Below are 16548 nucleotides of genomic sequence, written 5' to 3'. Positions count from 1 at the left end.
TGTAAGCTGCCATCGAAGCACATTAGGAAACACATGGTAAAATGGCAGGAAGTGAACACAAATGTGACGTTTCTTTTTTTATAACACTCTTGCATGAGATGACCTGCTGTTACCCCAGCAACAAGCTAACAGGAAAACAGTGATACGTTGCTTGGAGCTAACTGATAACCACGTGAGATTTTTCTGTAGAAATGTTGATTAGTTGTGGTCTTCCGCTACCATAACGCCAAGTGTAATGAGAGCTTTGGCTTGGACCAAAGCCTATTTGTGTGATGGGTAATATCCTTAAGGCCTAATATTTGGGATGAAGTAGACTATTCTTTCTGTTGTTGCAATATCCTTTTTTTCTGTTCTAAAATTCCCTTGGAAGTCTTTTTATAGTGAAATAATGTTCCTTTAATAGACCTCGCATTTTGCTATCACCTTGATAACGGCTGGGACCGTTTAGCATAGCGGTTGAACAATACTCTTCCAATTTCAGCACTGCAAATGCAGCAAAACAGATTCTGTAATTTCCTTGGCTTACCTGTCACTGTCTGACATTTACTCCTCTGGATGCTGCCCACCCATCTCTGCCCACCAATCGTGTTATGTGTAATAGCTGGATAAAAGCCACCAAACAGAAGGAATCAGATTGGTTCCCACCGAGGTTTTGATTAACTGTGCACGTGGTCTTGAAGATAGTGCGGGGCTCACGCTGGCGTGTAGGTCAGATTCATGGACACACAGCATGTTGCAGAGAGAGAGAGAGGCAGTTGCTATGGAGACCAAAGTAGGCGAGTGTGCGTTTCTGTTGTGCTGATATTTGGATGTCCTTCAGATACATCGTCTCACAAAAGGTGTTGGTTCCATGTTTGGAGGGTTACGACCGTACAGTCAATGAGGGGTTGGAAGCACCTCTTGATTGACAAAAGAATATCACAGGCTGGGGGGTGGGGGGGGGGGGGAGGTGCGGTGCCGTCATCCAGTCTGCACCCCACTCTTTCCCTAAGCCTCCATCCATCCCCCTCCAGTCCTCATGGGCAGTACCAAAGCTTGGAACCATTTATGTATTAACAGTCGCCCAGCTTTCAATGAAATCAAGACTTTGAAGGCCTTTTTTTTTTTTAAGGTAGCGATGAATAATGTTCCCACTTATAAAATAAAATTGATGGTTGTATCATCTAATAATGAACCTTTTTAGTCTATTTTGCCTCCCAGGAGTCCCTCCCTGTCTCTTTTTTAGTCACACACACACACACACACACACACACACACACACACACACACACACACACACACACACACACACACAGACAGACACATATTTCCCTGTGTGAACAGGCTTTGTGAATAATCACCAGGGTTGGTGAGAGGCTTGCTCTCATCCACATTATCTCACGCTCAAGTTTGTTCAACCATTGTTGACAGGATTTCCTCTGGTCTCCCCGTTTTCCCGTACTACCAGCACTTCTCTATTCAGTCGTCTTTTAACTGGGACGCAAACTTTGCTCGCAAAGCCTGCTGTAAAATGACGACCTCGTACTTCCACTTCCTTCGTCTGTCTAAGTTTTACTTCATTTAGACCTTCATGTTGCTTCTTAGTAAGGCCTCTTTTTCCCCCACTCAACTTAAGGCATCTTTTTTAGTGGTCTTTAAAGAAAGCACATGTAAATTAACCAGAAACTGATTGGTATCCACAAACATTTCACCTGTGAGATTACTGTGGTGTGTCGTCCGCGTGCCGACTGAGAGTCCGACCCAGATGGGGGATGACACAAGACATTCCAGATGACTATGCAGTACTCTGTTACACTCGCTGTCCAAACACGCCGGCTCTGCTGTCCCAGCACCCAAACACAAGCGAGGCCCTTGCTTTGTTGTTGTTGCACAAAGCCCAGCCTTTTGAAGCAGTCCAGTCATGCTCCCGTGATGCCTGGACAGCTCATTCAGCCTGAGACACAGCAGGGTGTGGCAGCGCTCATCTATCGGCCAAAGATCCACAGCCAGAACACACTCCTGACGACCTCCCTCACCTCCCCAGATGCCCCTAGATTAGGGGACAATAGACTTCTGAATGCTTCTCAGTAGTTACAGGTTACAGGAAGTAGTAACAGGAAGTTGTCAGAAACATCTGTCTAATAAATATCAAGAGATCACATGTTCTTCCGCAGATGGATCAGAATAAAATATAAATATAACTGTACACCATGTAGTTCTCATCATTATCCCACATCTGTGCAAACACTCAAATTCCCTGGATGTTTAGACAGCGAATGATTAATTTCATCTCGCTGCTCTGGACGTATATGGACATCTTGCAATCTCTTCTAGTCGCAAGTGACTGTGCTGGCTGGAGGGAAAAAGACACGTTGCCGAACAGGAATGCATTAGTCGGCCTTTACCACAAGGATTCCCAACCACAAGAGCGTCTGGTGAGAGTGCGTGTGTATGTCCTTACTGAATAACTATCGTAGACTTTGTTTCTTAGCTAGATGTGTATTGGCTGACTCAGATGTTTAATTTAGGCCTCAGTCATGCCCAGTATACAGCTGTTCACCTCCTGTGTTTTTCTTTTTTGTGCTGCTGTAATGTCACAGCCAGATAATAACACTGGAACCTTGGTTAACTAGTTGGTTTTATTCATTTCTGCGTTTTTACTACTTTCAAAGCCGCTTCCCACTTAAATGAGACGTATGATCTGGTCACCTTAATGTTCACACAAGCCCTTGAATATGATGGAGTTTATTTTACCTCTATAGACTGACAGTGATTGAGAGTTGTGTGCATTCCTACGTGCTCAAGTGTTGACCCTAATACTTATTTATTCAGTCAACCTTACATGGGACAGTTTGTATGTTCAGCTTTCTGAAAAGAGATTTATCAATCACAGCAAATGTTACACATTCCCCCAACTATTCATTAAAGGAGTGGATCGTCTTTGCAGTTTGTTTCAATGTTGTTTCTCCAGAGAGAGAAACTAGGACAGACATTGTCCTGAGAGGGACAATGTCAGGCCAATGTCAGGCTGGGTAATCATTGGTCTTCACAGTCTCTGTGTTACTCTCTGTTTCTGTCTCTGTCTTGTACGCTCTATTTGTCATCATCCTACCTGTCTAGATTTTACTGTAACAATTTTACTGTTTTATTTTCAGTTGAAATATCACTTTTAATTTAGACATTTACAATAGTCTTTATATCACATAAAACATATTTATCAATCCAGGCAAGGCAAGGAAAACTTTATTTTTGTAACACGTCACACAGAAAATTCAATGTGGTTTACATGATAAAAAAACAAATACAACCTTACATGAGGTTTCTTATATGACATGAATATGCTCGTTGCTTTGCCTGTATTGCTTCAGATGAACTATGAACAAGTTTCACTGTGGCAACAGCTAAAACAGGAAGTGACTTGTATCTGTCGAGTAGGAAGTGTGAATATTTATGACACTCTGTTCGCTTATTTCTTTGGTGGAATCATGTGTGGGTGTGAAGTCAGTCATCAGAAAAGACGATCTGCACGTCTGAATGTCAAATATAAATATCCGACTAGATTGTAATCTTTGCACTAACCCAAAGAGCATCTATCTCTTCATTGCCACTTGTCAAACCTTTGCTCTCATCAGTGGTTTGTTCCCAAACCGGAAGTTAGGAAAGGCTGAAGGAAGTGGAGGGGCTAGTCACAATTTATTGGGAGTACATTGTTCTCAATGTCTTGTATTCAGAATTTTTCCACAATTAATTCCATTTGTTCCTTTTCCTCTATGTTTATTTCATTGTTAGCTGCCTGATGGGGATTATTTTGTTATTATGTTTGGATCTCTGATGGCAGTTCTTGCGTTCCGGTGTATTCTGGTATTTTTAGCCATACTTGTGGAGTGGCTCAAGGGGTCCCAGACTTCGGTCCTGAACAGGGCGCGATCTCCAGATCTAAAAAGCAAAGCCAATGCGGATGTGGCAAGTCAGATTGTCAGATCGAAATATTTGAGAAAGTCACTTGATGTATTACATCAGTTAACATTGTAAACATGAGATTATAATCACTCGTGCCAAGTCGTCTTCAATACAGCATGATGTTCACTCACTAAATGATGGTCCCATTTAGAGTAAAATAGACGAGTAAGCAGGGTATGCTTGAGGGCGTGGCTACCTTGTGATTGAAAGGTCTCAACAACGGTGTTATCCGGTCTGGGAGTTGTCCTTGTTTTCGTCTTGTAACTTAAAGTTAATTGTAATCTTCTTGGGCGCCCTAAACATGTCTTATTTAGTGTACGGTTGTACATAGCTTCACCCTCTTGCAACATTTCTGGTTTAAAAAAGCCAAGATGGCGATTTTCAATAATTAAATGAAGATGGTGAACATTTGGTAAACACACACCTGCTTAAGAAGAGCATGTTGAAATGTTGAGATTAGCATTCAGCTCAAAGCACTATTCTGTACAGCCTTACATAGCCGATAGCATGCTGGGGACGCTTAGTCTCGTTCATTTAAATGTTTTGTGTTTTACTGCTGCCGTTTGTAAGAGGTTCATACATTTTTCTTCTTATTTTAAAATATCTGTCATATTTGGTCATTTTATTGTTTTACCCATTATTCCAAATGGCCCTATTTGTCCTATCCTCATAGGCTAAATGAGCTGGAAATACTGTGATTTATGTGCCATAAGTTGCTGAGTGTAATAATATCTGTGTTCACCTTAAAAACCAGGTCACTGTTTATTTAGAGGTGTCACCATGACTACCACATTACTGGAAATGCTGAGCCAAAAGCAATTATGTATGGCTGGCTGCTAAGGAAGTCTGACAATTACAGATGAGCAATCACACATCATTATCAGTTGAGATCGTCTGAAAACCTGAGACGACTCCAGCCCTCACCTGGAGTGAAATGTTAATACAGATTTTTAGAGTGAAGGGAAGTTCCTCACGATGGAAAGTGGAAAAGGAAGAAAGTTGAGATATTGCAGATAACATCAAGCATGGAGGCTCCTCAGCTTAAAGCATAACTGGAACAGATTCTCACAACCATAATTTTAGCCATTCCTAGTGGACAGAGGTTTTAAAAAAGTAGCTCATAACTGCTGCTTGCTTTTGCTTCTTCAACATTTTTTCTCTGATGAATTTATGTATTTTGGCCAAGCAGTGCAATGAGATCACAATCAGTAAAAACATGTTAGTCACAAGGAAATGTGTGCAACATTTTAGAGTTGTTTTGGATCTATCTAAACTTGGAGGACGAGGTGTGTCCCTGTGACCTCTTTCAATTGGTGGCACAAGATCACACTGACACATATACAGCAAAAAAGAAAGACAGAGAGCGCAAGGAGCAGAGACAAGAAAATCCGATGAATTGAAAATGGAGTGAGAACTGAACAAAAGACCAGATGGGCTCTCAGAAACTGTTGGTGTCAGGGACATGAAAAGAGGAAGAGGGGGAGAGAGCGGGACATGGGGAGGGAGGGACAAGGAGGGAGGTGAGGATAAGCAGCCAGAGAGAGAGGGAGAGATCACCTTCTTCTTAACCATTAATAAATGTAGAGACAGGAAGAGGGGAGAGAATGAGCAAGCGAGGCTGAGGCAGGGCGGGAGGGGAGGTGGGGCAAATGTGGAAGAGGCAGAAGGGTGTGTGCTCACATGAACCACTCCTGCCCTTCTGCGTGTGTGCCACTAGTCAGTGTGTCTTTCAGGCAAAGAATAGAAAAGTTAGGGCAAAGTCTGAGTTAGCTCCAGCAGTTACCAGACACTCTCAGCAACTCCCTCCACAGTGACAGGTTTCTTCTCTGTCTCTTTTCTTTTTTTTACTGATCTCTCACTCATTCACTCTCTCTCTCTCTCTCTCTCTCTCTCTCTCTCTCTCTCTCTCTCTCTGTTTTACACACACAAAAACACACACCACTACCACCACCACCACCACCCGTCACTCCTGGCAGAGGGAAGACAGGACCACAGGAGAACTGTTACACACCTTTACTCCCCGCTACTCACCATGCCATCGACAGACGCTTTGCCCAGGATGTGGACGCTTGTCTTGGGGGTCACCTTTGGATTATTGGCCTCCTCTAGGTCGGATCAACTTCAAGGTGAGGGGACTGTGCCTTCGCCCAGTGGACGGCTCTTTGTTTATGGACATATTTATTTATATATATTTTATTTTTACCTTATTCTGTCAAAATTGTGCCGGTTTGACTGGCTGGCAACACTCCTTTGTTTTCAGATTTTAGGACCAGACTGTATTTGGGTTTTCCCCCTGCTTGAGCCTGGTTGAGAATGATGAGTGAACGTTGATGTAAAGAGCAGACAGTGAAAGAAAGAGGCTGTGCTCTGCTGCTGCTGCTTATAGAATGGATGAGTGGATGCCGGCAAGAGCGCGTGTGCTACACCAGCACAGACAGGCTAACGTCTGGCAGTCTGAGACTCCTGACAGACACAAAGGAGACAGGCGCTCTTGCTCACTCTCTGTTTCTCACACATTCACAGGCTGGAAAGTGAACCTTATTTATCAGGGTTTTGGATGATCAGTGTAGCTTTCACAAGCAGTCTTTTTCAAGTAGAAGCAGAAATGAGGGGTGTGTTTTTTTCCCTTATTTGCTGTGCTGATACTGCTGGAGTCTGTGCTGCCACGCTTAATGCTTTATTCTGTGACACAAAGGATGTTCAGCAATCGCTCTAGCTCTCCCCCCAAAGTCTCCCTCGTTTCTCTTTGTCTCTCACTCATGTGCTTTCTGTGTAAGGTTTTGATTGGATTTGTTGCTCGGAGCAATATATCTCTGGGGGTGAAGTTGGTCCTGACTCTAACAGGTCTGGGGTTGTCTGGCTTGTTCCCTGAGGAGGTGGTGGTAGAGATGTTCACAAAGACTCCCTGTGGCACTGCGCCAAAGAACAATCAGCATCGAGCTATAAATCTGAGCAGTATTTTAAGGCAAATAGGAGCCTTTACAGCTTGTATGTGCACTGTATGTGGGAAGAGGAAAAGGGATGGAGCCATTTCCAGCCCCCTTCCTTCCAGAGGAGTTGTGAGCTTCTGTGTGTGTACTTGAGTATGTATCTCTATATGTGAGTATTGAGAGTAATTGATGTCTGGCTAGATGGGTCCTTCAGGGGTTAGATCTCATCCTACTGCAGACGTTGTCTTTGAACCTTAAACCTGTAGCTTTTGCCCGAACCACATCATTAAGAGCAGCACTCATGCACTTGTGGCTGGCCAATTAACCAAGATTAGGTTTGTGGAGAGTTATTTACGATACTGCCTGTATGCTCACCAAAAGCATCTATGAGCATGTATGATTCTACGAAAATTGTGTGAAAGAAATTGAATTTGACTGTAGACTTTTTTCCCATTAGTTGTTTAAATTCATGTTATCCATTGAATTTCATTTTATGACCTCTGCAAGGAGTGCAATAAAAACATAATTTAGGATGGTTCAGATGTACCAATCTGCCAATGGAACAAGAATAACCATGTAATGCCCACAATAAGTATTTATTCACCTAACAAGATATTCAATTTACATGGCTTAAAAACAAGTCCATATATCTCACTGAAATCTTATTTGTTCGGTGATAGTGTATTATATTAAGTGTGATAGGATGATTTTAAATTACACAAATATACTTTTTTGTACTGCTGCAAATAATTTGATAATTGTAAATTTCTTGTCTAAACACCAAGAGATTCAATAGTGATGATCTGATGATCAGAATGACAACATTTGTAGAGCTTTCAACACAACCAAAACTCTCAGGAACTTTACCTGATGGGTCAGGTTAGTGCTCTTATATATGTTGAGTTTATAGTAGTAAGTCCTGCTTTCTCTATGCAGGCAATTAGTCTCACTCACTGACTCACTCGCTCACTCACACACACACACACACACATACATAAACTCAGATGCATGCATTAAGGCTGTCAGGGTGGATTTCCTGCAAATGCGGCCGTATTTGCTTCCTTGGCGTAACAACCCTTTCTGCATGCACCGTGTCATGTTTCAAGGTGAGGGGTGGTCAGGGGTGCTGTGGACTGAGACTGGGCTCTGACAAAGAGGGCTTGTGCCTATACAGGTCTAAGCACCATCTCCTGCCACCTGAGACTCTCAGGCACGTGTTTACTTATATGTACCCACCTCTGCAAATAACCCACCCTGAAGCAGAATGTCTCTGCACCAATATCTTACATAACTCCTCTTTTCTTTTTTGTTTCTTTACCCAGGGCCTTTAACACTGATTGAACTGGTCCTAAATATTGCGGGGGTCCTCATAGTCCAGGTTTCGTCCATCTCTTTGAGTGCTGTTACTTAAAAAAAAACATGCTCATATCCATACTCCATGCTCTCCCTCCTCATATAGCCTACACTAAAGTATTTGTGTATTTGTATCTGCTGAAAATGAACAAGCAGAATAGCAGATTATACTGGATCTAAACTTCGATTTCAAGCACAAAAAACATGTTTACACACAATAATGTTTTCAAAAACAGACAATGAAATACTTCTACAATGTCTAGAACTGTGTTATTTCCACTAAGGGCTTCTTTGTCTTCAAATGTGAATGTTTGAAAAGCATGTTGGAGGTCAAATTTCTTATCATCTATATTTGGGTTCATTGAAACCTTATCTTTAAGGCTAATGCTACTAAGAAGCAAACATCATAATGAGTGAACCTGCCTGCTCTATATAATAGGAAGCTGCTTCAAAAAGTGTCTACTAGATGGACGTGGAGGGAGACAGAAGGTGAGAAAGGATATGGCACATTTGCAAGAACATCAGAGTCCTTCTTGTTACCTAAAGTGATGTTGGTGTGTGTGTGTGTGTGTGTGTGTGTGTGTGTGTGTGTGTGTGTGTGTGTGTGTGTGTGTGTGTGTGTGTGTGTGTGTGTGTGTGTGTGTGTGTGTGTGTGTGTGCGTGTGTGTGTGTGCAAGCGTGCGTGTGTGTGTGTGTCAGGGAACATATTTGGACCATGGCTCATGTTTCACCTGTCCCGCTGGCCCGTTGGACTTGTGTTGTGACCAGTGGAGGGAAAAACATACCTACTGACAGAGCAACTTCATTCAAGTGTGATAATGCAGGACACTGGAGCATTGTGGGAGTGATGGTCCCTCTCCAAACCAGCTGATGTACTATGGCTAAAAGGATGTTACAGTAGTCGTGGGACGTAGGGGTTTACAGTACACTGTTTGTTCTTGCATGGGATTCCTCATGTTATGAGAAACTTCAATGAGAACATATTCAGCAAGGTGTATCTAAGAGTTTTCTATGTATTAATCTTGACATCAAGAATCTGAGCATCCAGGCTCTCTTGCTGTGCTTCATGCTGTGTCAGGGCTCGATAAAGGAAATGATCAGTCAACGTCCAAGTGTCTGTGTGCATGTGCATCTGTGATCTGCCCGTGTGTTTGAGCATCTGCATGCAGGGGGTAATTTGTACTTTATTGCTGGCATGGAAAAGACAAATAGAGAGAAAGTGAAGCGAGAGTGGAAAGTCAGGCTTGTCTATTACTTTTAAAGCAGCTGGAGGTTTTGGCAAGACGTTGTGTTAAAGCTCTTTTTCTCTAAGGTTCTATACACTCTGACTTTGCAGTATCCTTGGTTTCAACTCTATTAGGTGACAATGGAGCCTTTGGGAGAGTCAGTGCCTTGGCATAGCATGCTTCTCAACTGTATAAAGACACCCATGACTGTTCCATCTGCATACTAATGTTTGCACCTCAGATTCAAGTCAGCCCCCTTTTCAGCTCACTGATGGTAAGCTGTGCTCCCTTTGATCCCCCTGGGCAGGTTTGCAGGGCCAGGACTGTTGTTTTGTTTTTCACCCCTTTTTTTCTTTTAGGGACACTGTGCCATGTGGCAGCATGTGTTGAGGTACTTTCAGTTGTGTGTGTGTGTGTGTGTGTGTGTGTGTGTGTGTGTGTGTGTGTGTGTGTGTGTGTGTGTGTGTGTGTGTGTGTGTGTGTGTGTGTGTGTGTGTGTGTGTGTGTGTAGGTTTGGGTGTGTGTGTGGGTGTAGGTTTGGGTGTGGGTGTGGGGGAGAAAGAAGAGAGGGAGAGAGAGAAGCACCTGAAAGAGCCACTAACAGAAAAGAGCTTAACTTCCTACTGCTGCTAGTGCTCTGTTTACTCATAACAGCCTGTGGAAAAAAAAGAGGGGTGGGGGGACTTTTTTCTGTCACATCTTTTTTAGAAGTCAGCTTTCCCCGTATCAAAGGGATAAACACGCCCACAAAAGTTGACTTCAACGTTGCATCTCCGGTGAGATAAATAATATCTGTAGTTGGGATGGACCTTTTGAAACCAATAAGTCATTTCTTTCTTGCATTTACATGTCTCGATGCAGAAGTCAAATTCAGACTGCAGCCTGGAGAATCTGTACAGTTGGTGGTTAACCAGTGCCCTTCCCTCTTTGCTGAGGCTATAGCTGAACAATGTATCACTATGGAGCATGTGATGACAATGTGAGCGCACGCTGTTCAATGACATGCAATCTAATTCAGCAGCAACAACAACACCCCTCCCCCTGAGTTGATTACATTTCTGTCTGAAGTAGTCTCAAAAAAGCCGACATTATGTTGTACATGCATCTTAATTGGTCTGGTTATGATGTTGTGAGGGAGCAGGTTTTATAAGTTTTAACAATTCTAAGATTCTATAACTGCAGATGAAAAGAGAAGAAACATTGCTAACGATATTTTAAATCAGTGTCCCAGCATGATTTCTTCTTCAAAATTGTTATCCTTAATTTCTGTTTTCCTCTGAAACTATGAGCTATGAAATCAAAATTGGAAAACATTGGGCTCTAGATGTTTTGTATAACTCTAATTTCATACACATTCTTGCTGAAAACTACAGCTGCTGGCTGTGTATTTACGCTCCAAGTGACTTGAGAATCTTTAAGAAATTCAGTTAATGGAAGTTGTTAAATGAAATAAGTTGGCATTAGTTACTTTATTGCAGTTTGTCCCGTTTACCAGGCTTCACTGTATGAATCCCACGAGAAACATTGCTATATATATGTGTGTGTGTGTGTGTGTGTGTGTGTGTGTGTGTGTGTGTGTGTGTGTGTGTGTGTGTGTGTGTGTGTGTGTGTGTGTGTGTGTTGTATTTTGTGCAAGTCTGGTGTTGTTGCTGGGTGACTTAGCATTAGACATCTTTCACATCCGTCACCATGGTAGCACATTGAAACTAGCTAGATAGATGGATATGTGCATATATTAGTTTCTTCTGTGCATGAACTGTATGAATTCCAATAAATCTTCACATGACATCTGGTGTTTGTGGTAAAAGATTCTACTTGTGCTTTTGCTTATGCAAATGTATCTTGCGGTTTAACAACATAGGATATGATTTAAAACTGAATTTTTTCTTGCGGAACAAGATTCAGTCGCATGCATGTTTTCAGCACTTTAATCGCTATCTGTTAAGCATCCATATCAGTTTCCAGATAAAGAATTTCGGGTTGATAATACATTTTATGACTTCTTCCATTTCCCATGACATTCTTATGTTATTGTACATAATGGAGATGTGATGCTTTTAAAATAGCTTTCAGTAGACTTGAACAGGAATTCTCATGCACAAAACTGTAAACCATGTAAACATCACGAGTCAAAGTCACGGGTAAATATTCAGTGTGGCTCTCCTCTCATGAGAATCTTCCCAGGTGATGTTTCTCTCTTTCATTTTCAATGCAAATGATCACCTGTTCATATCAGGTAAATCCCCAGGTGTTCTGAAACTCTGAAATGTATTTCTTCGTAATGGACATATATATAGATTTTAAAAAGTGATCTACACATACTCATGCTGCCTGTTCATCTGCTCATTGCCAGGCCTAGTTTACGTTTCTGTTTTCATTTCAATGAGGCAAAGTCATTTCCATGAGGTTTCTCCTTTAGTCAAGCAAACTTAAGCAAATAGGCTGAGCGTCACAAGAGAGACAAACATTGCCCCGCTGTCAGTGCATTTCGTTTGGGCTAAGCCTTTTTGAGAAAGAAGTCAGTTCTTGTGCTGGAGAGTGTAGCTACATTTAGTCTTGCTATGGCATGATTGAGTATTTCTTTACAAGGCTTTTATCATAGTGTATGTTTGTTTGAGTGCATACCTTTGTCTAACCTTCATGGTCTTTAAGCGCTATGCGTACTCTGCTTTGCACACTTTGTATGACTAGCAGGACCTAGTGGCTAAACACTGTCGATGAATCTGCTGCCTGTCTCAAGACTCTTCTGTGTCTCTCCCAGAGAACTCATCTGGACAAGTCAGTCGTCTCATGAATCAACACTTTAATACTAATGCAAAACAGCACATGTAGGCTAGAGATCAAGATTTCCCTTACCATACCTTTGAACCTTTTAAAATCCAATCCCCTGAGCGGAGGCTAAGCGATTGTTATATAAAACTGTAAGTCATAGCTTGTTTAATGAAAACAAGTCAAAAACTGCTGTATTTGGATGTATTAAACACCATAAGTAATATATAAGTGAAATATATCGTTTGGTACATGACAACATTCAAATGTCACACGTGCACAAATGTGCCCCAATGCAAATGTTGGAGACCGTGCCTGCATTTCCTCTGTACTAAACCCTCTCTAACTTTATTCTGCTTCACTTTATCAAAGTCAACCTTTGCAGAAAGAATGTTCACATATTGTGCTATGATTTTGGTTAGAGGTAGACATTACAGCTGCATCATTTCAAAGAAATAGTCATCCTGAAAGTGCCTTTTTTTCTAGGCGGAACTGAAACCTTTTCATTTTTTTCTGTGTGTCATAATGACATATCTGCGACACTGAAGCTATATTTTTTCTTCTCTTTCCCTACAGTGAATTCCCGCAGCTGCAGCTATGCTGGGGTATTTCTGGCTGAGGGAGAGCGTCGTCACTCCCTGAACTTTGACACGGCTCAAAAGGTGTGCGAGCAGCTGCAGAGCGACTTGGCGAGTCCAGAACAAGTCCGGGAGGCCTATGATAAAGACATGGAAACATGCAGGTGAAAACACAAACCTTTGTTTAATAATTACCTTCACCGATTGCCGTGAGGAAGACTTTTTTATTTACTGAAGACTTTTTTTTAATAATTGTAATGTTTGCTGAGTACAAAGTACATTATTTAAGCTCTGAGACATGAAAAGAATACAGCATATTGATGATGTGAAATTTATGGAACCCATATTCTCAAGATGTTTCCATGATGTAGCCCACTCACATCTTTTAACATTTCTACTTTTGGATCGCCTACAGTTCAGTCACAGGGAATGCATTTCTCGTAATCAGACATCATTATTAAAACCCACAATGGAACTTCAACTATAAATGCACTTGGTCTTCATTATTACCTGGGATTATGTCTCAAAATGTGTGACAAATTGTGACATATATGTCTTCTAAGCATAATAATGCCAACAATATTGTTCTGTCCATTTAGAAACGGCTGGACCAGCAATATGAGCATTGCCATACTCAGACACTCGCACCATGAAAAATGTGCAAAGAACATGACGGGCTTCATTATTCATTCACGTGAAAATCCTGAAGAACTCTGCGATGTTTACTGCTATGACAAAGAAGGTGACTATGTCCACAGGAAATAGTTTCACTTTCTTATTGCGGTCCACAACTGAACTGAATTTACAGTCTACATCACGTAGACCTGCTGTTATTTGTCTTTCCATTTTTGGTAACGTCTACTTCCTGTTCCCTATGTGCCAGTTGGGCCTGAGAAGAACTGTACGAAAGCATTTGCAGGAGAGGAACACTTATCCTCAGATGCACCAGGTTAGTACAATATACCCCCATTCACACTCACCTTACTGTAATACACATAATGCTCATATACCACCGTTTAAGGTTTAAGCACTGATATACAGTAAAGTGAAACCAAAAATGATAGGCTGACAGCAGTGTAACTTGTTTACCATCAGACCAACTGAAACATTGTACAGGACGTCAACATCGAACAACATGAAATTCAAGCGAATCCTTCGTTCACAAAAAGAAAGTGTACTGTCAATTACCATGACTTTTAAGAAGCATGTCAAAATCAAAACTGTCATTTTTTTTTAAATGTATCATTGGTCTAAAGTGCAGCAAGCAAGACAAGACTAATTGTGTGCTGTATATTTGTATAGAACCTGCAGAACGCCATTTCTTTAATGTCTCTCTCTGATTGGATTGTCTGACGAGACATTGTTCAATTATTTGACTTCACCTATGCTATAACTGTACAGCATAACATTTACACTGAACATCTGACATCTGACATATATATGATATAACATTCATTAAAAAGTAAAAAATAAGTTTAAATCCTAAAAGATCAGGCTTTACAACACTATAAACTGATATCCAGATAGACACACATTAACCATATTGCTAAGAAACGGTTAATGTTGCTCTTACAAAACATATCACAAGTTATGTATGACTAAAACTATGCATGTTCCTCTTTGTTCTCCAATCAGCTGAACCCTCACCAGAGCCTCAGGCCTCAACACCAGCAGAGGGCCAGGAAGAGACTACTCCAAAAACACAACCTGAGGAGGCTTCTGGTGAGGGTGGTGACCCGACGGCAGCCACTGGGGAAGAGGCTCTTGGGGTTGTGACCGAAATTACCCCTTCAGCCAACACTACTCTGAGTGTAGACGAATCAGATGCTGCCACGCAGGGTCCTGCAGTGGAAGAAAACAGCAATGTGTGGTCCACTTTCACTCCGAGAGAGTCTGACCAGCCCACTGGATCTGGGATGATGGTACCCTTCAATGAGGAGGATGGTACCTCTTCAATGGCCCCTGTTGGAGTGCCAGGCAATACACAACCGAATGGGAAAAGAGAGTCTGACGGAGTAGATGTCAATACGGAGCGTAAGAAAAACACAAGCAAAACCAACACATAACTGCTACAAATCAAAGCACAACTTGAGTTGGGTTCAACAAAGTATTGGGAGAATACCACACCTGAAAATGTAATGTGTTCCTATATAATAGCCATGCAATAAAAAGCTCCCAATGCTTGTATTGTTCAGTTTTAGTGGAGGCTCTATATGAGATAATTAGATTATACTCTATAGTAATAGTTTGTTTGCATTATACTGTTTCCTACCTCTGCCAATTAAACATAGAAAATGCTGATTCTTATTCATAAGATTTGTATTTACAACAGCACTTATTTAGAACAGCACTTCCTGGCTTCACATGTAACAGGTATTGGGTGGACTGGAGTAACTTTAGGAACACATGACGCCCCCTTGTGTTAGCTTGAGCTGTGAAGTGGATTCATTACAAACAGGCCTCAGGGATTTTGCTTCTAAATTTCCCGAGGATGAATTACAATCAGGCTCAGCATATTAAACAAACACATACAATGCTTAAAAGTATGTATTGATGGCAAAACCTGCAGCCTCACAAAAAGAGGAATATGCATTTTCAATGGAATGGAATATAAAGTAAAAGACATGATCTGTGATAGAGCCACAAATACATTTCAATTGTCCATCTAGCTTTTTGTTTAGGTTCTTCTAAGTTAAATGTGTCAGTAAATTACCTATATGTGAGAGAATTTGAATGTTTACCTTTTATTTTATTGACATGCAGCTGCACAACATCAACAACCTAATGGCAAAGGACGAGTCCTGGGTTCTCCTGTGCCTGATCACCATGAGAGCGGCTCAAGGAGTGAGCGGCCACACTACTTTACATACATTCATAACACCAATAAGACTAGTGATGCAGTCAAATGAGACCATGATGGGAAAAGTGCACTTCTAGTTAGATCCAATCCCTATTTCTTACTGACTCAGCTTAATTATTGTCGACTCATGATTTGTCATTTCTTCTTCCAGACTGGCTGGTAATCATCGGAGTGTTTGTGGCCGTTGCTGCTATTCTTGTCGTGTGTGCAGCTGTTGTCAAGAGAAAGAGGTATGAATTTGATCGCTATTCTTTTTTTTCATCTTGCACTAATAGAGCTGTCATGTAACACGTTTTGGACCTAAACATTGCTCCCTGTTTGCCTTTCTGTGCTAAATAGTAGATAGTCACTGTTCAAATGTTCCCATTATTTGCAACTTACTGGGGCATGGCAAAAAAAAGAAAGAAACATCAATAATATATAATAAATAACTGTGACTGAATGTACTCTTGCAGCCTGTGTGGCAAACAGCAGACCCTGATGATCACATCCAAAGACGGTGGCGAGGGAAACGGGGCTGCAGCATCAGCATCCAGCGCCCACGCCCAGGAGAGAGAGCAGGAAATGGTGACCCTCATGAACAAAGAGAAGATCCAGGAGAACGGCAACACAGAGGAGTTCACCGTCATCACACTAGAGGAGTCGCCAGAAAAAGAACAACTGGCGTGAGAGAATAGTGTAGATGCGGGCAGAAAAGAGTAAGTGAGGACAGGCAGGGTTAGAGTGAGGAGATGGTTGGGAGATTGGACGGGTTGGGGCGCCCAACACTGGGTGGAAAAACTGCTTTGGTGGCCAGCACTGAATGGACACTAAGTAAGGATATGTGTGTTTGTTATTTCGAAAGATTGTCTAAGTGAGGTACATTATTGTACTGGGTCGGCAGGGTCTTTCAA

The 16548-nt window shown here is 41.7% G+C and overlaps 1 protein-coding gene across 1 annotated transcript; it reads left to right on the top strand.

Moving 5' to 3' along the window:
- Positions 1–5998: 5998 nt before the first annotated feature.
- On the top strand, positions 5999–16548 carry LOC306741825 (uncharacterized protein; the record flags this gene model as incomplete). The annotated part of the gene is made up of 8 exons (XM_079224142.1): positions 5999–6065; positions 12794–12959; positions 13395–13537; positions 13679–13744; positions 14431–14829; positions 15559–15639; positions 15807–15885; positions 16111–16548. The coding sequence occupies 8 exons, from the start codon at positions 5999–6001 to the stop codon at positions 16322–16324; spliced, it is 1215 nt and encodes a 404-aa protein (XP_079080268.1). The 3' UTR covers positions 16325–16548.

Source organism: Taurulus bubalis, assembly GCF_910589615.1.
Source record: "Taurulus bubalis genome assembly, chromosome: 9".
In the NCBI taxonomy this organism is placed as follows: domain Eukaryota; kingdom Metazoa; phylum Chordata; class Actinopteri; order Perciformes; family Cottidae; genus Taurulus; species Taurulus bubalis.
The sequence above is the reverse complement of the archived record's forward strand: the minus strand, read 5'-3'. Positions and strand labels throughout refer to the sequence as shown.